The sequence below is a fragment of the Hylobates moloch genome, unplaced genomic scaffold (genome assembly GCF_009828535.3).
Source record: "Hylobates moloch isolate HMO894 unplaced genomic scaffold, HMol_V3 SCAFFOLD_2, whole genome shotgun sequence".
NCBI lineage: Eukaryota > Metazoa > Chordata > Mammalia > Primates > Hylobatidae > Hylobates > Hylobates moloch.
The window spans coordinates 67,101,613-67,126,310 of NW_026652277.1; the positions used below are offsets into that span (position 1 = coordinate 67,101,613).

The following is a 24,698-nucleotide window of genomic DNA, read 5'->3' on the forward strand; positions in this document are numbered from 1 at the left end:
TCATTCAACATTCAAGACTTCTTGCCAATGTGATCCTTGGTAACTTTGGTAGGAACTGGGTGGTTTTGACTAAATTAGTATTCTCCTAAAGAGTGTGAAGAAAAACCATAAAAGACCTAAGTATGTGGAAAAACACCTTGTGTTCATGGATAAGAAGACTTAATATCATCAAGATGTCAATACTACCAAAAGTGATCAGCAGATTCAATGCGATTACTATGAAATTTCCAACAGCCTTTGTTGCAGAAATGGAAAAGTTGATCCTCAAAATTCATATGGAATTTCAAGGGGTCCCAAATAGATAAAGAAAAAGAAGTACAAGAAAAAGAAGTACAAAGTTGGAGAACTCACACTTCTTGATTTCAAAACTTATTATTAAAGCTATAGTAATCAAAACAGTGTGGTACCTATATAAGGAAAAACCTATACACCAATGGAATAGAATTGAGAGTTCAGAAATAAACTCATACATTTATGGTCAACTATTTTTGACAAGGGTGCCAAGTCCATTCAAAAAGGAAAGAATAATCTCTTCAACAAATTGTCCTGGGATGACTGTATATCTACATATAAAAGAATTAAGCCGGACCCTTACCTCACACCATATACAAAAATTAACTGAAAACATAAAACAAGAACAAAACATAGAGGTAAATGGGCAATGGGTTTTTGTGACATTAAAAGCATGAGCAAAAAAAAAAAAGATAAATTGGACTTTATTAAAATTAAAATCTTGTTGCATCAAAGGACATTATCAAAAAGTGAAAAATAAACCTATAAAATGGGAGAAAATATTCACAAATCATATATTTTATAAAGGTTTAATATCTAAACTATATAAATATATTCTACAGCTCAATAACAAAAAGACAAGCAATGCAATTTAAAAATGGGCAAGAGCTTGAATAGACATTTCTGCAAAGAAGATAGACAAATGGCCAATAAGCACAGGAAAAGATGTTTAATATCATTAGTCAAGAGAAAAATGCAAATCAAAACCGCAAAGAGATACCATAGCACTGACAATACCACTTAGATACCACAAAGGATGGCTATCATTTTAAAAATGGCAGGGGTGGGAGGGAATAAGTGTTGGCAAGAGTGTGGAGAATTGGAACCATCATACATTGCTGGTGGGAATGTAAAATGGTGCAGCCACTATGGAAAAGAGTTTGGCAGTGTCTCAAAAAGCTAAACAGAGAATTAATATATGACCCAGCATTTCCACTCCTAGGTATACAGACACACACAGAAAAAATGGAAACGGGGACTTGAATAGATATCTGTACGCCAGTGTACACTGTGGCATTATTTACAATAGCCAAAAGGTAGAAACGACTCAAGTATCCATCAAAAGATGAATGAATAGACAAAAAAAGTGGTACAGCCAAACAATGGAATATTATTCTGCCTTAAAAAGAAATGCAGTCCTGATATGTGCTACAGTATGAATGAACCTTGAAAACGTTATTCTAGGTAAAATAAGCCAGACACAACAGGATATATATTGTATGACTCTCCTTATATGAAATATCTAGAATAGGCAAATTCAGAGACAGAAGCAGATTAAAGATTTACAGTAACTGGGAGAACAGAAGAATGGAGAGTTATTGCTTATCTGTTACAGAGTTATTACTTATCAGTTTCTGTTTGGGGTGATGAAACAGTTTTGAAAATGGTGATGGTTATACAATCTTGTGAATGTAATTAATCCCACTCACTGAATTGTATGTTTAAAATCGTAAACTAGCAAATTTAATGTTATATATAACCACAAGTTTAAAAAAAAATGTAATAAGCCAAAAACCATTGAACTGTACACCTTACATGGGTAAATGTGTATGATATGTGAATTATATCAGTATCTACATAATTATATAACCTAGATCTATAATCTATAATTATATCTAAGGCTATTAAAAAGAGAAAAAGTGATCTTTAAAAAGAAGAAAATCTTGTCATTTGTGACAACATGAATAACCCTGGAAGACATTATATGAAGTGAAATAAGCCAGGTCCAGAAAGACAAATACCATATGATCTCATTTACATGTGGAGTCCACAAAGTAGATTTCAGAGGTAAGTACAGTAGTGGTTACCAGTGGCTAGGGGGTTGGGAGGGTTAGAGGGATAAGGGAGATTCTGTTCAAAGGATACGAAATGTCAGTTAGACAGGTGAAACAAGTTCAAGAGATCTATTGTATTATACATTATGGTAGCTACTGTTAATAATTACATATTGTTTACTTGAAAATTGCTTAAGAGAATAGATTTAGCTTGATTTACCCATTGTACAATGTATACGTATTTCAAAATATCATATTGTACCCTATAAATATATACAATTTTGGCCGGTGCTTTGGGAAGCCGCGGTGGGAAGATTGCTTGAGACCCAGGAAATTCAAGACCAGCCCGGGCAATGTGGCAAGACCTTGACTCTAGAAAAAAAATAAAAATTAGCCAGGTACAGTGACATGCTCCTGTAATCCCCATTACTCAGGAGGCTGAGGCAGAAGCCCAGGAAGTGGAGGGTGCAGTGAGCTATGATCGCACCACTACACTCCAGCCTGGGCAACAGACTGAGACTCTGTTAAATAAATAAATAAATAAACATGGGAGTAATTGCTGCAGACATGACCAACAAATTAATGCTTAAATTAGACCTCCTGCCTTATTGCAAGGAGAGGGCTTTCTGTGTCCTGAGGTTTCTTGCCTTGGTGTACCGGAAGAATCGGATCCCACGTGAGGGCTTGGAGAATGAGTGCAAGGTTTCATTGAGTGGAAGTAGCTCTCAGCAGATGGAGAAGCCAGAAGGGAGATGGAGTGGGAAGGTGGCTTTTCCCTGGAGTCCGGCTGCTCAGGAGCCCAGATCTCCCCTGACCACCTGGGGCCAAAATCTGCATCATTCCGCCGGTGGATGGCCTGCTGGTTGATGGCCTGCCTGCATCTGTTGTGTGCTCTTCCCCTGGCATGCTTCTATGCACGTCCAGCCGCTTGTGTGTTCTTCTGCCAATGTGTTCCTCTCAATGTCCAGCTGCTTGTGTCTCTGCCTGCTAGGGTCTCAGGGTTTTTATAGGCACAAGGCAGGGGTGTGGCAGGCCAGGGTGGTCTTGGAAAATGCAACATTTGGGCAGAAAGGCAGGAGTGCGTGTCCTCACCTAGGTCCGTGGGCACAGGCTCAGGGGTGGAGCCCTAGGCAGGGCCCATGCCCTTCCCTTCCCAGCACTTCCCTGCCCCACTCCCGTGTCAATTCCAGTAATGATATACTTTTCATTATTTCATGTGGCTTCTTAAGTCTACTTTATGCAGTGGGCTGTGGTGACATAAAGATATTCATTGAGAGACTACCATGGTATACCATGTGTCCTAGGACTAGAAAATTTGTTCCTCAGTTTTCTGGTTTTAAAACAAGGATAATAAAGATTCCTTCCTCACAGGGTAGTTGTGATGATTAAGTTAATTAATACATGTAAAATGCTTAGAATAGTACATAGCACATAACAAGTGCTATATAATTGTTAGATATTATTCTGAGTTCCAGGAATCAGAGATACATCAGTGAAAAAAAACAGATAAAAATCTTTGCTTTCATAAAACTTCATTCTAGAGAAACAGCAAATGAACAAACAACATATATAATATGTCAAAATGTAGCAAGAACCATGAAGAACAAAAGCAAACAAGGAAGATAAAAAATACGGGGAGGAGGGTGGTTGGGGAACTATTTTACATAGGGTTCTCTTGGAAGGCCTCAGTGAGGTCACATTTGAGCAAAGACTTGGAAGCAACATGGTAGTAAGCCATGCAGATATTTAATGGAAAATCATTCCAGGCAGAGGGAATAGCAAGTGCAATCATTCCAGGCAGAGGGAATAGCAAGTGCAAAATTCCTGAGGTAGTTTGCCTGGACTTTTGAAGAACCAACAATGCGTACGGGGGGAGGGAGGGTCAAAGGAGTAGAACAATCAAAAGGGGATAGTAGAAGATCAAGTCCCAGTGGCTGGGGAAAGAGGACTTGTAGTTCTCACAGGTAACTATAAGGATTTTTGCTTTTACTCTGAAGCTATTGGAGGTTTCTGAGCAAAGAGTAATCATGATTTGACTCATGCTTTTAAAAAGATCATGCTGACAGTTGTGTTCAGAATAATCTGTAAACAGATAAGCATGTGGTGACTCATGCCTATAATCCCAGCATTTTGGGAGGCCGAGTTGGGAGGATTGCTTAAGCCTGGGAGTTCAAGACCAGCTTGGGCAACATAGGGAGACCTTGTCTACACACACACACACACACACACACACACACTAATTTTTTAATTAGCTAGGTGTGGTAGTGTGCACCTTTAGTCCCAACTATTCTGGAGGAGAATTGCTTGAGCCAGCCCCAGCCTGGGCAACGGAGCAAGACCGTGTCTCTAAAAAGAGAAAGAGAGAGAGAGAGAGCATGAGAGTGAGTGCAAACAGTATAGGAGGCTTTGCAATAATTCAGGAGAGACATGATATTGACAATAATCCAGGAAAGAGAAGCAGTGAAGATAGTGAGAAGTAGTCTAGATATATTTTGAAGTCAGAATCAACAAGATTTTTTGAATGATTGGATATAAAGTATGAGAGAAAAATGGGAGTCAAAGCCAGGCATGGTGGTGCACACCTATAGTCTCAGGTGCTTGGGAGGCTGAGGTGAGAGAATCCCTTGAGCCCAAGAATTTGAGGCCAGCCTGGGCAATGCAGCAAGACCACTATCTCTTAAAAAAGTAGAGGTGTCAAAGACTGGTCTGAGTATCTGGAAAGATGGAGATAACATTAACTGAAACAGAGAAAACTGAGGCTTAAGCAGTATTTGAACATCTCCCATTTACCATTTTAAATCCTCCCAGCCTCACTCCTTATTCTAGGTGTTGCTGCAGTGACCAATTCTGTGCAGGCATTAACTACCCTCTGTCAAAGGCCATGTAATAGCACCTTGCCTCTCTCACTCCCTATCCATGGCATAGGATATTGCATCTCATGCCATAGTATGGAATACCTGCAGAAGTCCACCCTACATGTATATATGCAACTAGAAGAAGTATGTGGTGAAAACTTTGACCAATGACAGACAGGAGCCAATGGATAAGTCTTTTCCTCTTTCTTCACTCCAGTGCAGAGTTCTGAGACACATTTCATAAGGTACACATTTCAGAAAACACTACAGGATTTATCAACTAATTGCCAATAGTGGGAGTCAGTTCAATAATTTACCCTTGACTCTTCCTTCTTCTCTGTTTTATTTCCTCTGAATTCCAATCCTAGTCTATGAATTCATATTCTCAAGCAAACTCCCTGCACATTAGCCTGTGTCTTAGGCTCTGCTTTCAGGTGAATCCAGGCACCAAAAGTAACCTTAATAAGCAAATCTTCAGTGTGTAATTTTGGAACCTGACCCTACAACACTGATCACAAGACAGTAAGGAACCCTGCTGGTGGTAAGTGGTGAGTGGTAAACTACAAGTGATGGCAACCTCTGGCATGTAGTAGAGTCGCAATTACTCAGACACTCAACAGTAGTAGAATGGAATGAGATACAAGCAGAAGATGAGGCATTGGATTAGATGGTGGATATGGTACTTGACCATTACGGAAGCAACTATAACTATAAAGCAGGCTGACTTCTGTTAACCACTTTGGAGATCTTAACAAAAGAAAATGACAGGCTCAGTCCACCCAGCTATCTAATCAGGAAACACTATGAAAGCCTTGCAGGCAATGTAGCCACTGAGCAGATTGTACTGAAAATCATCCCCAGGATCTAATCAAAAGGGTTATGCTTATACTCCATTCCAACCATAGCTGCAAATGCACAGCCTGTAAACATCATTCATGCTAAATCAGGTCCCTAATGGAAAAATAATAGACCTTTGAGATCTAGAATGGGGGCATTTGTGTGAGCCTTATAATCTTAAATTCCCAGATTTTGTTTTTTCCTCTATACCAAGTCTTCTTCTTGGAAAAAAAAAAACAAAACAACAACAACAACAACAACAAAAACAGCCTCCCTTGTCTGGAAATGCTGCAATATGGCCTCATTTTCCACAATATATACCTCTATTAACAGCCCCTTGCCACATACACACACTGTCTCAAGCCTATAACCAGTGTCAGATTTCAACACAACCTATGTGGGGAATTGCAATCTCTGATCCAGGAAGAGCCAGAAAAGGGCTTCTAAACCTTGGTACTAGGGACATTTGGGCTGAATAATTCTTTGTTGTGGAGGGCTGTCTTATGTATTACAGATTGTTTTGAAGCATCTCTGGCATCTACCCACTAGATGATAGTAGAACTCTCTCAGTAATGACAACCAAAAATGTCTCCATACATAGACGAACACCCCCGGGGGCAAAAAATCATCCCCATTTGAAATTCGCTGAATTAGATGAACTCAAAAGGAATTTCAAAATGGGCTAGCATGTATCAGTAGGAACAAGGGGGACATGAGTGAGAATGAATATTTAGAGTATTAGAGCACAAGAATCAGATTGTAAGGCTGGACAGGGGACATTTTATGATGTGGTGCCATGCACCTATGATTGTGGATTTAATATTTTGACCAACACCTGGAATAAGTCCTAATACACAACTTTGGGGTCTCCTTAAATATTGGGCATAATGATGATCTGTGCTAAAATGAGGTTGAGATGCTAGAACAATCTTGAATGAGTATCGAGAAGGAATTCAGAAGACTCAGGGAATCAGGAATGTTAGAATGAATTTATTATGTGTGAGTGAAGAATCACCACTAGACTGTTTCCCAGGAGTAAAAATATTGGAATAAACTTAACTGTGAAACTAAAATACCCACCACTTGGATATGTTGCCCAGAAGGGTTGAGATGCAAAGTTGTCCTGATGTTCACACCATTTGTTGCAGCAGATCTGATGGTGCTAGAAGGACCTGTGATGAATAAGAGTACTGTATGAAATCTCTGCAAAGCTCCAGTGAGATCACTGCAGCACAGTTCCCTAGTGGTCTACAGGACCATGCCTTCCGAGGCAGAGAACTATTCTCCATTGGGAAAACTAGGGCTGGATATTATCAATCAAACCAAATCGTAAGTACAGAAACAGTCTTCTGAAGTATGGAAATCATATAGATTCTAGTCTAAGTAGGTCCAGAAGACACAGGTAAATTACATGAATGTGTGACCCAGAATCCCCTGGCATGTGCTTTTATAGCATTGACATCTCTTCCTCAATTCACTCCTATGGCCTCTTGGGAGTTCTTTATGAAAACCTCACACAGAATTAAACATTTGAGCCTGATTCACAGATGGGTTGGCACATTATATTGGTGGGTAGGTAAAAGTGAACTGCTACACTTTAGACGTACTCAGGAATGGCTCTAAGAATGATAGCCTGTGGCCAGGCACGGTGGCTCACGCCTGTAATCCCAGCACTTTGGGAGGCCAAGGCAGGCGGATTACGAGGTCAGGAGATCGAGACCATCCTGGCTAACATGGTGAAACCCCGTCTCTACTAAAAATACAAAAAATTAGCCGGGCGTGATGGTGGGCACCTGTAGTCCCAGCTACTCAGGAGGCTGAGGCAGGAGAATGGCATGAACCTGGGAGGCGGAGCTTGCAGTGAGCTGAGATCGCACCACTGCACTCCAGCCTGGGCGACAGAGCAAGACTCTGTCTCAAAAAAAAAAAAAAGGAATGGTAGCCTGTAGGAATACTTTTCCCGTTGGCAGAGCTTAGAGCAGCACACTTTATTGTTCACTTTATATAGAAGGATAAGTGGCCTGAAGTAAAAATATTTACAGACGTCTAGATTTCCCTTTCTTGCCTACATCTATAATCACCAGAACTGTATCATTCTTCATCAACATTTCCTCAACCAAGGAATCCACTTTATAGCCCCCCCAAAAGTAACAATGTACACATTGAATATACCATAGAATCCACGGATATTCACGTATATTGCCATATCCCTCATCACTCAGACGCAGCTAGCTTTATGAAATGGTGGAATGGCTATGATGGAATGGTGGAATGTTATAGGCTCAGCTAATATGTCTTCTTGGGATTGGGCTGTTGTCCTACAGGAGGTGGTAATGCACTAAATTGACTGATAAAGTGTGCCCGTAACAGCTAAAGACATAGCTCCAGAAACCCAGGAATGGGATAAGGATTGGTCCTTATTACTATCATTCCCAGTGACCCACTTGCAGAATTTGTGTTTCTTGCCTCTCAAATTTAGGATTTGGGCTGGGCAAGGTGGCTCACATCTGTAATCCCAGCACTTTGGGAGGCCAAGGATGTGGCCGAATCACCTGAGGTCGGGAGTTTGAGACCAGCCTGGCCAACATGATGAAACCCCATCTCTACTAAAAAAAAAATACAAAAGTTAGCTGGGTGTGGTGGCACACGCCTGTAATCCTAGCTACTTGGGAGACTGAGGCACGAGAATTGCTTGAACCCAGGAGGTAGGAGGTTGCAGTGAGCTGAGATCATGTAAGTGTACTCCAGCCTGGGTGACACAGCGAGACTCTGTCTCAAAAAAAACAAAAATTAGGATTTGCTAGATTGCAATAATTGGTTTTTCAGGGGTTGAGTGGGGAATGCTGCCACCAGGATAAACACTATGGAATTCACTGCACTTAAAATTTTACTTAGTTACTTTGTGCTTCTTACGGAAGTGGACAAGCTGACAAAGAAAGGAGTTACTATGCTTGTGGGAGTAATCAACTGTGATTAGCAAAAGGATCTGGGATTGTTGCTCCACAATAGCACTAGGGAGGAATTTGGAATCCAAATAATTCTCTGGGGCTTACTAGGTATTTCTGTACCCAGGGATAATTTGAACTGGTAATAACAGCAATCATGGCTTAACCAGAGAAAGGAAAATAAAGGCTGAAGGTGGGGGTCATTTCACCAAAGAAACAACCTAGACCAGCTGATGTGCTGGCCAACGGTGAGGGAAAATTAAAATGGGTAGTGGAAGAGGGAGTTAATACAAGTATGGTCCTGACATTGGTGCAGCAGTAAAAACTGAAGCTTATTCTATTAAGCCTTAAGGCTTTGCTGAGATTGTGGCTGGCCATCACCTTGAAGAGACCTCTGTGAAGGACTGAATATAACAGAGGGCACAGGCAGATCAGAGTGTTGCAAGGTATGGACACCTTCTATGTCCTTCTGTGCAACTTAGGCCATGACTTCAAATTCCTTCAGCCTATTATTCTAACCACTGCTGCAGCAACCTGCTCGGAGCAGGTTTGATGACCTTTGAACAAGTGCGAAATGCCAGCACCTCTCCTCTCACTTCCTGCCCCAGCATGTCTCTGATGTGGGAGTCAGCTTGGCATTCATAACTGTGCGATTTGCAAGTGTGGAGTAGTTAATGCCCAAGGGCATTAACCTTCGATCAAAGAGGACAGGAGCTGACATAAAAATGCTTCCTCCGTTCTTTAATGGACAGTTCCAAGACTCATTTCATAAAGCTTCTTAGAAGGTCCTAAGGGACTGAGAAAACATTCAAATATGGTGATGACCAATTCAGTAACACATTCTTGTACTGCATCTCCCTCTTTTTTGTTTTGTCTTCTTCTTCTTCTTCCCCCAAGACCTCGTGGCGCAATGGTAGCGCATCTGACTCCAGATCAGAAGGTTGCGTGTTCGAATCACCTCGGGGTCAAACATAATCATTCCTTTCTTCTTCTTCCCTCATTTTGCTCCCTGGGATCAAATTTCCAAATAAACTATTGCATATAAGTGTCACTTTGCAGGGAATCCAAGAGGAGAGAGGATAATTTAATTTTTGGACACACAAGTTTGAGGTGTCTGTAAGACATCCAAGTGGAAATGTCAGGCAATGGGCAGTATATACACAAATCTTGAGGTTCAAGAAAGAGATTTAGGCTTCTGAAATGCAATTCATTTCCCAACTTTGAGGAGGGCTATAAACATACAGGTAAATAAAAGAAAGATAATAGGACCAAAAAACACATGCAATTGTCATAGAGTGTCCACAGTAAGCATTTCAGTGCCAAGCAGGAAAGGGTCTTTGTAAAGATATAACTAGATTCTGCTCTTAAAAGGGAAGTCATTTGATGAAAGTGAAAAGTATTCTAACTACTGTTTGCTCATTTAAATTTCTAGCACACTTACCTGATCTGTACCTCTCTTTGGTCACTTATGTTGTGTCCTATTTTATATATATTTGTATCTACACCTTGTCTAGTCCTACCACACTGTGAACTCCTTTAGGATAAGATTCATGCCTGAATCACCTCTGTACCTGGAATCAAAGTGCCTAGCATAAAAAAAAGGTGCCAGGAATATGGAATAAATAAAACACCTACCTTGCAACCAGCAACACTGGCATCATTTATGCCTCCCAAACTTAAATATGCATAAGCATCATCTTGCTAAGATGCAGATTCTGATTCAGTAGATCTGAAGTGAGCCAGAGAGGCTGCATTTCCTAAAAAGCCCCCAGATGTTGCCCAAGCAGCTGATCCACAGACCACACTTTGAGTATCAAGGTCATGAGGACAATGGTTCTCGACCTTAGCTACATATGAGAATCATCTGGGAAGATATTGAAAGTACCGATGTCTGGGTCCCACCCGCAGAGATTCTGATTTAACTCATTTAAGCTCTCTAAAGTTTAAGTAGCAAAGATCTAGAGTTAATAGAGCTTTACATATGAAAAAAGAAAACATGTAATCGAATTTCTTCTTAAACGAATTGCTGCAAATATCTGAATAAATAACTCTTTTTTTTTTTTTTTTTTTTTTTGAGACGGAGTCTCGCTCTGTCGCCCAGGCTGGAGTGCAGTGGCGCAATCTCGGCTCACCGCAAGCTCCGCCTCCCGGGTTCACGCCATTCTCCTGCCTCAGCCTCCCGAGTAGCTGGGACTACAGGCGCCCACCACCACGCCCGGCTAATTTTTTTGTATTTTTAGTAGAGACGGGGTTTCACCGTGGTCTCGATCTCCTGATCTCGTGATCCGCCCGCCTCGGCCTTCCAAAGTGCTGGGATTACAAGTGTGAGCCACCGCGCCCGGCCCTGAATAAATAATTCTTAATCCCCAACTCTCAAGTCAGTTGCTACGCCACAAAGGCCCCGCCCCTGCCCTTCCCTGACACGCCCCTCCAATGAGGCCTTGCTCCGCCTGGCCACGCCCGTCGGTTGGCGCCCCGCCCCTCCGCGTCTATTGGCCGTTCCCTTTTTCCCCTATCGCTTCTTCTTCCTGCTCTACGGGGTCAACTTCCGGCGCGGAGTTTGTCACGTGCCCGGATATAGGAAGTGTTGGGGCAACGGCCGCTTCCCGTTCAACGCTTTATTAAGGGGCGCATCCTAGTGGCCCCCATCCGGTCTCCGTTTTGGAAGACCCTCCTCGGCACAGCCGAGCTCAGTTCGGCCTTGCGGTAAGCTTTCGGCCGCGGCTGCCCGGTAGTCCCGGCGGCGGCGGACAGACGAGCTGACAGGCACCAGGGTCTAAGGCGGCTCCTCAGTCCGGCTGCTGTCTCCACGCCTGGGGTCGGGCACGGCTCCCTCTGACCTCCCTTTCCCCGTTTGTCCCGGTAAGACGAAGTTTGGTCAGAGCATTCTCCAGCCCCTTGTCCTCGGGTCTAGGAGAATGCAGAGCTGGGAGGGCAGTTCTCACGCGCCCCATTACAGTTCCGCCCATCGGAACCAGATTTTGTTTGTGCAAAATGACCCTGATCGTAAGCTCTTTGGCGTGGACCAGGAGAGGAGAGCGTGACTGTGCCTTCCTCTTTGTCCGTATTCACATCCCGGCCCCCCAACCCCAACCCCCCCACCCCCCCGCCAAATCTCTTATGTGTATTTCTCTATTTTCTTGCACAGTTTTATCTTCTAGATGACAATGCTTCATGCACTAATATATCTCAGCAGCATACAGGGCCCAACGCACACGGGCACTCACACTGACCGGCTGTTTGTCACACAGTGTAGTGGTCCAACTGAGCTTAAGGAAACAACCAGTACAGAGTAAGCAGTGGCTGGCTGCCTTTGGAACGTGGTCAGACATGGGTTCTCAGACCTGGAGAATAATTTTAGAGGACCTCTAGGGATTTATTTACTGACTTTCAGAAAAGTACTGTAAAGACTCAAGAGTTAATCACTCGACCCGCAGAATGTAAATGCCATAGAAGCACCCGGCTTCAGGTCTTAATAAACATATCTGTCATGTTGACTACTGTAACCCAGAATAGTGTCTGGCACCTAATAAGCATGAGTATTTGCTGAATGAATGAAGAGTCACATACTGCTTTTCATTATGGCTAACTCCTTTATGAGGTATGCCCAATCCTGTCTTGTTTTGCCACTTACTGTACACTCAGTTGTTGCTTTTAGCCAGAGGGAGTATGTGGTAAACGTTGGTCCCTATTATTCATTTGACCAGTTTTTACTATTCAGTTCTAATTACCTTAACAGATATTTAGGTATCCACTAAACACAAAACTATGATGAACATCCCTCCCTTCTCTCTTTTTAAGAGAATTCTTGAGATACAGAAGCTTATGATTTAATGAGCCTATTAGACGGCAAATGATTGATTTGTTTAGCAAATGCGGTAAGTGCTGTAGAAATTTAGAGGAGAGATCACTTCGGATTAAGATCTTCATTGAATCAACTTCATGTAAACCATGAAGTGTAATTAGGGTTTGGATAGGGCGGAGATGATACTCCTTACATGGAAAGTACCAAAGTGAAGATTTGACGTCCAAAATGAACAGAGTGCTTGGAATGAAATGTTTTTGAGAACATTAGGAAAACGTTGAGTAAGAGCGTGATGTGATACAAACTGTCTTTTAAAATTATCTTATTGTTCAGGGTTGTGGGACCTTGCAAAGAGATAACCAGATTTTGTAGGGTTAAGTAAAGTTGATATGAACCTGGGTCAGTATATTTGCAGTGGAAAAGGAAAGGAATAAATTACATGTAGATGGGGGGAATCGCAGAATGTGGTAGCGGATTTCATGTTGACAAGGGAATAGGGAAGCAAATATGGTAGATTTTGAACCTGGACATTTGCTTATAGATGTGAAAGTTAGAAAAGGGGAATCTTGGAGGAGCTATAGCTGTCATGTTAGTTAATTTAAGCATTTGTTAAATGCCTAGTTTGCCAAGCTCTAGGAATACAAAGATGATTAAGACATGGTCCTACTTTTAATAGGGAATAAAATACAGCTAGCTAGAAAATACAATTCATAAATGCCGTATTTATGAAGTAGAGGGGAAATGTTAGAGAGGTAGAAATTACTCTTTGTGTGGGGCAGCGGCAGGGAGGGGGCTACTTTACAGAAGAGATGACATTTTAGCACAATCTTGAGGGATGAATTGTAATTTCCTAGGGAGAAGAGAATTCTAGGAAAAGAAGATTGTATGAACAAAAGCCCAGAGATAGAAAAGTAAACTGGCCAGTGCCAATGTGGCTTGGGCTTATGAAGAAATATAACATAGTGTCTGGGCCCTACAACATATTAAGGGATTAGCAGCATGGACATTCTATAATAGGCCAAAAGGAGGATAGGTTGGGTAAAGGTGTGGAGAGATGGAGAAGCAAGCAATTGGGGAAAATTGTATTTCATGGCTTTTATATCCTCTGCAAGGTAGATTGTTAAGTCATTTGCAGAGAGGGAGGAGGCTAACCGCTAGAGCTGGAAACTGAAGGAGAGTAATAAGGATTTGCAACAATAGTCATGGGGAATGGGAAAAGGAGTCATCAAATGAGGGATTAATTGCCGAGCAGCATTGAAAGTCTAACTTTCACTGGTTGTAGATATTTGTAATGCACGCAATGAGCGTGGATATGTGACTTTTGAAAGTGGCATCTGGTAGTCCAAGAGAAGTGAAGAAAATAATTCAGCTTATGGAGATTGATAAAAACAAGATCAGCTGGTCAACAAACAGGGTGAAATAACTGTAGGGGATAGTTTAGGTATAGGGAAATGAGCACTGTCTCCAGGCTAGGTTGGAAGAGAAGTAAACTTGGAGAGGCCAGATTAAGAGAACAGAAAGGAGGGCAATGTCAGAAGACTAGAGGCTGAGATGAAGTGGAAGTGGGAAGATGTGAATTTTATGAGAAAAGCAATTTTTGGAATTGGAGCAGAGATAGAAGTTTTACAGATAGAGTAAAATATTGGAAAGACCTGGTTTACAAAATAGTCATTCTGCTATAAAAATGCGTTGTAAATCATTTATTTAAAAATCGTGATTTCTTCATTTTCCCATAGAAAGAAAGAGTGTTTTAGAAGTTAATGTCCTAGGTAAGCTCACATGTATGAAATACTACACATTTGCATTGAAAAATTATAATACATATCCACACAAATATGTATATGAAAAATAACATAGAGATTTAAAATTAAGTTGATGTTTGAAAAGATGCTGAGTTAGATAAGAGAAAGGAGATAAGTGAAACCTATTTTTATAACAGTTTTATTGAGATTACTTATAAAATTTACCCTTTTCAATTGTATAATTGAGTGATTTTTGGCATATTCACAAGGTTGTACAACCATCATTACTATCTAGTTGAAAGACATTGTCATCACCCCAAAAAAGAGACTCCATACCCATTAACAGTCAATCCTCCTTTCCACCTTCCCTTCTAGCTCCCAAAAACCACTTATATTTCTGTATCTATGGATTTTCCTATTCTAGATATTTCATATAAATGGAATCAAACAATACGTGGTCTTTTGTGTCTGGCTCCTTTCACTTAGCATAATCTTTTCAAGATTCATCAATATTTTACCATGTTTCATTACTTCATTTCCTTTTTTTTTTTTTGCAGCCGAATAATAATCCATTGTGTGGATATACCACATTTTGTTTATATATCATTTGATGGACATTTCTGTTATTTCCATTTGGCTATGGCAGATAGTGCTACCATGAACATTCATGTACAGATTTTTGTGTGGACATATGTTTTCAGTTCTCCTGGGAGTGGAATTGTTGGATTATAAGGTAGCCCATGTTTCACTTTATGAAGAGTCACCAAGCTGTTTTCCAAAGTGGCTGCACCATTTTACAATCCCACCAGCAATGTACGAGAGTTCTGTTTCCTCTCATCTTCACCAACACTTGTTATTTTCTATCGTTTTTATTTTAACCACCCTCATGGGTGTAAAGTGGTTGATCATTGCGGTTTTGATTTGCATTTCCCTAGGGGCCAGTGATGTTAAGCGTGTTTTCATATGCTTATTGGCCATTTGTATATCTTTGGAAAAATGTCTATTCAGGTCTTTTATTCAATTTTTAATTGGGTTATTTGTCTTTTTATTGTTGAGTTGTAAGGGTTCTTTATGTAGAAAACTGTAAAGATTGAGCAGTGGGTTGAAGATTTTTTTCTTAAATCTTGTGTGTGTGTGTGTGTGTGTGTGTGTGTATGCTTGGTGAGCATTTCCAAACATTTTAGAGTTTGATAACACTGGTTCTCTAATTTTATTTCCAAACTTACAGCTTTATATTTTTGTGATATAGGTGTATTCGTATATTAAATCATTTTTCCTAGGCTTGTTAACCAAAAATCATTTTCAAATCATAAATTCAGAAGTATAAGATGGAATGATGTTGAGAGTGAGCTTAATATCTATACTCCAAATTTTTCAGCTGAGAAAAGATGACAGCAATCAAGCATGCATTACAAAGAGACATTTTTACGCCAAATGATGAACGCCTGCTTAGCATTGTGAATGTCTGCAAAGCAGGAAAAAAGAAAAAGAACTGTTTTTTATGTGCCACAGGTGGGTATTTAGTAAGCAAGAGTACTTGTTTTGTATCCTTTTATTAATTTATGAGATATTTCCTCTTTGTTTTGAATATCCTCATTGTCTCTATAATTGGAAAAATTGTTGGGTCAACACATTCCTAGTTAACACTTGGCTTTGACAGGCTGTTAATTGTTGCCACCAATCTGGTGGCAGTGAAATAGTATCTCATTGTGGTTTTAAATTATATTTCCCTATAATGATGAGATTGAGCATCTTCTCATGAATTTCTTAGTCATTTCATTCTGTTGTCTATGAAATTTACCTGTTTAAGCCTTTTACTCATTTTTCTGTTGTGTTGCTTGTCCTTTTACTGATTTGTACAAGTTCTTTCTATAATCTGGGTATCAACCTTTTGTTGGTTGTATGCATCCCAGTTAGTGGCTTGTCTTTTCACTTTTTATGATGCCTTTTAATGAAACTTATAATTTAAACTAAATGAAATTAATCCTTTATGGCTTTCCCTTTTGGTGTCTTAAAAGATCCTTCCCTGTATCTTTTGTGCAGTCATAAAAATATTTTCCTAAATTCTAAAAGTTTTATAATTTTGCCTTTTACAGTTTAGTCTTAGTTCACCTGTGTCAACATCTGTCATGGTGTGTGTGAGCATTTCTGGTTGTCATCTTATATGTTATTTTTATTTTGTTTTTGTTTTATTCCACCTAAATTTTAGAAACAACTTGTCGAGTTTCAGACTTTGTTGGAATTTTGATTGGAATAGTTTTGAACCTATAGTTCAATTTGGAGAGAACTTGCATTTTTACTGTGTTGAATCTTTGTGTCCATGAACATGGTACAGTTCTGTATTTATCTAGGTTTTTTTTGACTTTTATAAGTTTCATCATTTTCTCTAAAGGTTTGGCATGTATATTCTTGGACTTACTCCTGGGTATTGATTTATTCTTAGATTTTATTTGATAGTCACGAAAGCGCTTATTAACATTAATACATTTTAAAATCATATATTGTTAGAATTCTACAATGAATTTTTGGTGTTTTATATGGATGTCTATCAATCTTGCCAAACTTTCTTATTAATTCTAATTATTTGTAGACTCTTTGAAAGTAGTGATATTTTTCTTCCTTCCTTTATAGTTTTTGTATCTTTTATTTTTGTTGGTTTAGTTTCCTAGTTAGGACTATCAATACAGTCTCCATCTCAAGGAGAATGACTTCATTTTTAAGCATGGTATTTGGTATAGGGTTTTTATAGCTATCCTTTACAGTGTTAAGTTCCCTTCTATTCCTGATTTCTTACACTTTTTAAAAAAATCATGAATGGGTGTTGAATTTTATCAACTGCTTTTTCATATCATTGATATTATCATAAAATTTTCTCTCTTGTTAGTGTACTGTATAATTGTCCTTGGTTTTTCAAATGATAAATTGACTTTTTAGAATGACCTCACTCAATCGTAATATATTTGTGTTAGGCCATTCTTGCATTGCTATAAAGAAATTCTTAGGCCAGGAGCAGTGGCTCATGCCTGTAATTCCAGCATTTAGGGAAGCTGAGGTGGGCAGATCGCTGGAGCCCAGGAGTTTAATTAAGACCAGCCTGGGCAACATAGTAAGAACTTTATATATAAATATATTCTTGCTCTTTGAAATGGTATTTTGCTCTTTCAAGCCTCGCAGACTTATATCAATCATTCTTTAGATTTTTACCTCGTACTTTTCTTTAAAACTGGTCTGAATTAATTTATTATTAATATATCATTCCTTTATTTTTCAAGGAATCTCCTCTGATCTTCTAGTCTGACTTAGATGCTTCTATTAGGATTCTGTGCTTTCCTCAGTCATAGCACTTGTTGCAAAGTATTACACGTCTTTTAGTATCAGCTATTAGGCACCTGAAAGCTATACTTGCAATGAGTGAATGAAGAATGAGTGAAAGGAGTAATATTTCTAATAAAAGTGTGCGTTTTACTCAACAGTGACAACTGAACGCCCTGTGCAGGTTAAGGTGGTCAAAGTCAAAAAATCCGATAAGGGAGATTTCTACAAAAGGCAGATTGCATGGGCCCTTCGAGATCTTGCTGTGGTAGATGCCAAAGATGCTATCAAAGTAGGTTTTTCTCAGTTCTTTGACCTGTGTTCAGAAAGCATCTTCCATTTTATAACATGGTATTACGTATTCGAAGATGATCTAAAAACAAATTAATATATGTTTGTTTTCCATTTTTTTGCTTTTTTAAAGCTGTAATTATGTTTGTGCACAAGCTACATAAACTAGAGCAAAATTACCTTGACTGTATACATTTCTGTGTTTAGATTAAGTATAATTTGTATAAAATCTATACATAGTATGGATTTTAAAGTGGTGTGTCATGTGCTTTTTGGCTTGTTTGTTTGTTTGTTTAATCAAAATCATGTAACCAAAGTGATCCTTCCTTAGTCTTCATGAGTAAACATAGAATCACCAGCTGGGGCAGCCAGACTGACCTTTTGAGGCCACCATGGCTTTGATGTTTGTGGATCAAAAAAAAAAGAAATGATATTGTGTTACATTTTTTAAGGAATGTAAATAATAAGATCTATAAAGATATGAACTTACACTTTATAGATAAACCACACTCAAACTCCAAGAAAGTTGATTAATGTGATAATCACATTAAAGGACCACTCATATGCCTGACAGTTCAGAGCTTTTCACAGCAATACCGTTTTTTCAAAGCAATCAAGTAGGCCTCCTTTGATTAAATTAGGTGCTTCCTCCCCCTGGCCCTCTCTCACTCTGCCCTTCATCTTTCTCTGCAGCCCTAACACACCTCTAGAGCACTAGGGAATACTTTGTACCACAACTACTTGTATGTCGATGGGACTAACATAATAGCAAGGCTTACACTAGTGAAACTACAGGTGCTCTTTGACTCTACAAATCTCATACATTTACTAAAAAGGCACAAAGTAAAAACAACAAAAAACAAAAAAACTGCCTGTGTAAAGCAATCTGATAAAATAAAATTCTGATTTTACCCTTACTTTGGTACAAACCTCCAAGGATCAAAAATCTGGATAAAATGACAGGTAGTTGAGTTGGGTGCAAAGAAATGAAGTAAGAACAATTTGAGGAGAGCCCTCTATATCTGTATAATTCAGATTTCTTCCAAATATAAATCATGCCTTTTCTTTAAGTATTCTAGGCTTACTGGCCCTTTGCTTTATCCCTAAGGAGCACCCAATGCTTAGAAAAATGTGAAATGTAGAAACAGGATTTGACAGAAATGTAGAAAGATGGAGATTGGAAAGAAAATTATAATGGGATGTTTAAAAATAATTTAGGCCAGGCGTGGTGGCTCACGCCTGTAATCCTAACACTTTGAGAGGCCGAGGCTGGTGGATTGCCTGAGCTCAGGAGTTCAAGACCAACCTGGGTAACACGGTGAAACCCTGTCTCTACTAAAATACAAAAAATTAGCCAGGCGTGGCGGCATGCACCTGTAGTCCCAGCTACTTGGGAGGCTGAAGCAGGAGAATTGCTGGAACCTGGGAGGCAGAGGTTGCAGTGAGTCGAGATCATGCCGCTGCACTCCAGCCTGGGCAACAGAGCGAGACTCTGTCTCCACAAAAAAAAAAAAAAAAAAAACTTTTATAAGTAATTTTTATTACCATGGGGAGGGATCAAGAGTGGAAACTTTTCTGGTTGTTTTCTGTTTAAGACAAAACACTTTAAGGGCTTTTAAAACTGCACCTTTATTAAAAAACATTTTTCCCTTCAGTAGTTTTGCACTTCGTAACCCTGTTGACTTGCATAATTCAGTAACATTGCTGAATGCTTATTTGAATGCATTCTCACAGCTGATGCCTCTGGCCGACTTGCTTAATGGATTTTTTTTTTTGCATTTTATGTAGGCACCTTGGTGTGTGTATGCTATATATGGATATAAAACATAAAATTTTTATACATAACTTAACATTAGCCATTTAGTATCACACATTGATTTGTGTGAGTGTTGCCACTGGAGCACTCAGCTTCTTTTATGGTATTATGGGAAATATTCCCAGGGAAGAGATTATTTCCCATCAAGTTTCACATTAGTTGCCAATACTCTTGTTGTATTTTTTTGTAAGTAATAATGCAATTACCTTTTCATTGTAAATGCAGGTTTTAAACTTTTGACGCTTCGATTCTGTTTATTAAGCTATAAATTGAACTAATTAGTAGTTCCATGCTGCTGTAATATGATTGTTGTACCAAAGGTCAAGTCCTGATTCCTAGGATACTCCAGTTCTTCACAGTGAAAGTCTGATATAACTTGCCTTACTTTAACGTCTTTACAGTTCCCCCAAATAACACTTTAAATGAATCAAATATATTATTATTCTTTTACCCTGTAGAACATTAAGAATATTTGAGCCTATTTTTTAATTCCTTGCATGTGAAGTATACATCCATAAGTTTGTTTGTTTGTTTGCTTGTTTGTTTTGAGACAGGGTCTCACTGTGTCACCCAGGCTGGAGTGCGGTGGCACAATCTTGGCTCACTGCAGCCTCCACCTTCCGGGCTCAAGCTATCCTCCCACCTTAGCCTCCCAAGTAGCTGGGACTACACGTACATGCCACTACACCCGGCTAATGTTTGTGTTTTTTGTAGAGAAGGGTTTTGCCATGTTGCCCAGGCCGGTCTCAAATTCCTGGGTTTGAGCAGTCTACCCACCTCGGCCTCCCAAAGTGCTGGGATTACAGTCGTGAGCCACCAAGCCCAGCCTGTTTTTTTATATAATAGTCAAGTAGTTCTATTCATTCAGGGGAGAAATATTAGCCTGATGTGGATTATTGCTGTAACGTGGCTTAAGAGACTTGTAGAAAGGATAGTGTAATTCTCTCAGATTGGTTGAGCTTCTTTATCACATGAAAGAACTTTAGGCCAGGAACAGGGCTCATGCCTGTGATGCCAGCACTTTGGGAGGCCAAAGCAGGAGGATCAACTGGATAACATGGGGAGATCTTGTCTCTACAAAAAAATTTTTAAAATTAGGCATGCTGGTATGTGTCCGTGGGCCCAGCTACTCAGGAGGCTGAGGTGGGAGGATTGCCTGAGCCCAGGAGGTGGAGGCTGCAGTGAACCATGATTGCACCACTGCATTGTAGCCTTGGCAACAAAGTGAGACCCTGTCTCAAAAAAATAAAGAACTTTGAGACCTAGCAGCACTTTTAGCTTTTGAGATATCTTTAATCATTCCTTATTTTCAAAATAGAAAATAATTAGGAGCAGTCTCTGCTTTTCACCTCAGTTGTTCTTAGAAAGTACACCAGGATATACATTGCATTTTTCTCAAGTTTTATACTTAGAGGATATAGTCCTTATTAGGGAGTTAGTGTCCAATTACAGTTTCAAATAGTAGTACATTATTAAAGAAAATGTATAACTAAAACTCTGTAGGCAATTTAAAAAGAAAAATTAGGTCCATGTCAAAGCTAGAGACCATTGTCATCTTACTGATGTGGAAGCTAAGCCAGAAAGCCACTAATGCATCCTATACTTCTACTCATAGACCTAAAGGGCATAGGAAGAAAATGACCATAACAGTATGTTGTTTTTTCATCCAGCTTCTTTGGGGTGGTAAACTTTTTGCTATGAATTGAATTCTCCAAACTCTTCCCTTCCAGTTGCTTAGCTGATTTTTAATACCCTTCATTTTCCAAAAACAGCATAAATTCCTTTTTTAATGCAGATTTTACGTTAACAGTGTAAAAGGATGTGATCAAAAATAATATCTTTTGTATATTTTTATTTTAGGAAAATCCTGAATTTGATTTACATTTTGAAAAAATATATAAATGGGTTGCCAGCAGCACTGCTGAAAAGAATGCATTTATTTCATGCATTTGGAAATTGAATCAGCGATATCTCCGGAAGAAAATTGATTTTGTCAATGTTAGCTCACAGCTTTTGGAAGGTAAAGTTAAATAAAAATGCATATGTAAAATCAGTTATATCTTTAAGTGAATATACAATTTGACATCATTCAAATTAATTAGAATACTGAATTATCTTATTGTAAAAGAACTTTAAAATAATGTTTCTTATTGCAGAAATTATGCTTGTTTATTGTAGAATATTAATACATTATGATAAATAAATAAAAACCACTTATTCTTCAGCGATAACTACTGTTAGCACTTTGTTAGCTATTCGTCTAGTCTTTTTCCTATGCATAAACACCTTTTTAAGATAAAGAAATTTACATTGTTTTCTAACGTACTTTTTCATATAATGTATCATGAACATTTTTCATGTTATTGAATACTTACCACAACATCATTTTCAGTAGCACCATAGTATTGCATTATATGGATATACCATGTTATTTAACTAATCATTTATTTTTTAATTTTCCAATCTTTGCTTCTTTTAAACAGCTCTGGGATAAATATCCTTGTAGCAGTATTTTTGAACAGAGGGTAGATGTAGTGGTTAAGAACATAGCTCTGGAGTCAGACTTCTTGGGTTCAAATCCTGGCTTTGCCACTGACTTGCTATATGACTTTGCATTGATACTTACTCTTTATGTTTCAGTTTCCCTTATCTCAGAACTAGAGATAATAATAGTATCTACCTCATACGGTTGTTATGAGGATTAAATTACTTAATATATGAACATAGTAAGAACAGTGCCAGGTACATAGTAAGTGCTCAGTAAATATTAGCTATTATTATGTTACCAGTATAAAATCCTTAGACATGAAGGTTATTAGAATATTTTTGATCAATATATCTTCAGGAATGTTACTATGCATCATTTTGTGTTACAAGACAAAAACTCTACCATTAATTAGTGAAAATATGAGATTTTCTCTACTTTTAAAATTTCTTTCCTAAAGATATAAACATTGTAAGATAGCACTTAGTAATTAGTGAGCCTGCTGCTGATTTTAGGCTTGATGCTTGGCACTGGCAGAAACAAGTCACATATGTCAGGCACCAGTAGTGCTGGTCTTATGTAGGAATCCCCAGGGTTGCCGTCTCACCAACACTAGTCCCCAATATCTTGGTAATTGAGTGTGTTGAGGGAATGACCTTCAAGAAATTTGTGGTAACTTTTCATGCCTTGAATCGTGGTTTAATTTGCTTTGAATGGCTTTTATTTTTTTACCATTTCAGGGTTGAACATTCTGATGAGTCAGTGATTCAGTGATTCACAAACTTGCTGTTCTGTCTTCAAATGTTATGCATTCCCCGATGTTATTTATTGTGTAAGATGATTTTAAACCAGTATATTTCAGGACAGTCATATAGAAAAATACATACCCTACCTGGATCTGCCTCATTAAGAAATACTACCAACATCAGTGAGAAGAGTATTACTGTTTTTGAAAATGAAGTGTCTAACTTAAAAAAAAAAAAGGCATTTAATTTTTCAGGCCATAAAACAAGAGTGTAGACATGTTCATGTTTATAAACATTAACCCTAATTGAGATCAATTTTAAGAATACTGAGAAGATCCTTAAGGATCTCATTTTGAAAATCACTTGCTATACGTCAATAACTCTTGCTTTGGTTTAGTGGAGTTCAGGGAATAGCTTCATTAATGTCTACAAACTTGTTTTATGGGCCTTGAAATCACAGCCTTTAATTCCCATTAAAAAAATAAATGTCTCTAAGTTTTGGGTGATGTTAGAAAACAAATAAAAAATTATTACCACCCCAATTTAAGAGCTCAATAATTAAGTAAGACTATTTTGATTATAAATGTTAGCAGTGGCAACTTGGTAGTTTTTATTGTTGACAGTTGAATATGTAAGTTAAATAATGGGGCTCCTCAGCAGAATAAGGTTTGTAAAAGAGGACTTTTCAGCAGTTGAAGTAAAGTGAAGTTTTTATTTGGCCTTTTTTTTTCATTGTTTTACTTGCAACCAGCTTTTTTAAAAAAAATCTTTGACTTGAATCCTTAAATGCTGGCTTGAACTGTTATTTTGTGTAATTTTTTTTTCTTGCCTCAATCTTGTCCTTTCTAACCGTGTTTTGTGACTAATCCTCTGTGAGGGAGTGTCTGGGTAAAGCTTTCGGGCCTTCAGTAATATAACTAGACTAAATGCATGAGTCACAACTGCCCTAGATATAATCCCCAGGAAATGATTAGTTTCCCAGGTTTCTCCTGTAAGGGTTAGTTAGTACTGTTTCTTAAAAGACTAAGAGAAATTAGAAAGATAAATATATTTGTAGTCACTATCAGAAAGTGAATAAGAAAAATGAACATGGCAAATTTAGCTTCTTGTGGATCTTTCCACTTGGTAGTTGATTTGGCTGTCTTTTGAACTTTAACGTGAAGTTCAAATGAGATATGGGTAGTATTTTAAAAATTTAAGCCTGTTTACTTTTCTACCCAGCTAATATTCTTTGCTTACTTTCCTCTGCTTTTTTCATACTTTTTACTCTCCAGAACTGCCTAAAGTTACAGAAGGTGCGTAACACCTTTTCTTCTTCTATTCCATATGTTTTTATTAGTTGCCATTGTTATATACCGTTGGTTGTATGTTTTATGAAATTATGTACTGGGACAAATTTATTTTAAAAATCTACATAGTAATAAAATTAATGATAGTATTTATTATTGGCTTTCAAAGGACATATCATTAGAAAATACTTCTGAAGCGGTTAATTATAATCATGTAAAATATTTGTTTAAGTCTGCTTGTGTAAGGACCTGTACAGAATGATTTGGGCAGTCCCTGCCCCCTAGTGGCTAATAAGCGGTCACACATGACAGTTGAACTTTTTTGCAATGAACTAAATGGACTCATTCATTGAAAGGACAAGGAGATCAGTAATATCTCTCTAAAGAACTTACATACTGAAATCTGTAATTGCCTGTACCAAAAGTTTTAGTCTTCTTTTTGTTCTGGGGTGTTATCTAAATCTGCCTAATTTATTATCATTCTTAAGAGCAAATCTTTTGTTACTTCA

General features: G+C 38.6%; 1 protein-coding gene, 1 long non-coding RNA gene and 1 other non-coding gene across 13 annotated transcripts in view; 2 read left to right on the plus strand and 1 right to left on the minus strand.

Annotated features, from left to right (window-relative positions):
* Positions 1 to 1,989: 1,989 nt before the first annotated feature.
* Positions 1,990 to 6,930, minus strand: LOC131381608 (uncharacterized). Its single transcript, XR_009210461.1, has 3 exons — positions 6,839 to 6,930; positions 4,339 to 4,412; positions 1,990 to 2,438 (listed from the first exon to the last, which is right to left on the minus strand). It is a non-coding gene; the product is annotated as an uncharacterized LOC131381608 (long non-coding RNA).
* Positions 6,931 to 9,599: 2,669 nt separating this feature from the next.
* Positions 9,600 to 9,671, plus strand: TRNAW-CCA (transfer RNA tryptophan (anticodon CCA)). Its single transcript has one exon. It is a non-coding gene; the product is annotated as a tRNA-Trp (tRNA).
* Positions 9,672 to 11,259: 1,588 nt separating this feature from the next.
* The window catches only part of EXOC1 (exocyst complex component 1), a 52,347-nt gene continuing 38,908 nt past the window's right edge, over positions 11,260 to 24,698 (plus strand). For 4 of the 11 annotated variants that reach the window (XM_032151447.2, XM_058434418.1, XM_058434420.1 and 1 more), the window contains exons 1-5: positions 11,268 to 11,409; positions 15,629 to 15,762; positions 17,724 to 17,854; positions 21,530 to 21,689; positions 24,175 to 24,195. In XM_032151447.2, coding sequence (XP_032007338.1) covers positions 15,639 to 15,762; positions 17,724 to 17,854; positions 21,530 to 21,689; positions 24,175 to 24,195 — 436 coding nt within the window. In that variant the 5' untranslated portion in view covers positions 11,268 to 11,409; positions 15,629 to 15,638. Of the gene's footprint in view, positions 11,566 to 14,471; positions 14,984 to 15,628; positions 15,763 to 17,723; positions 17,855 to 21,529; positions 21,690 to 24,174; positions 24,196 to 24,698 lie in introns of those variants that run through there. The other 7 variants (XM_032151453.2, XM_032151456.2, XM_032151445.2 and 4 more) reach the window with 6 other exon arrangements.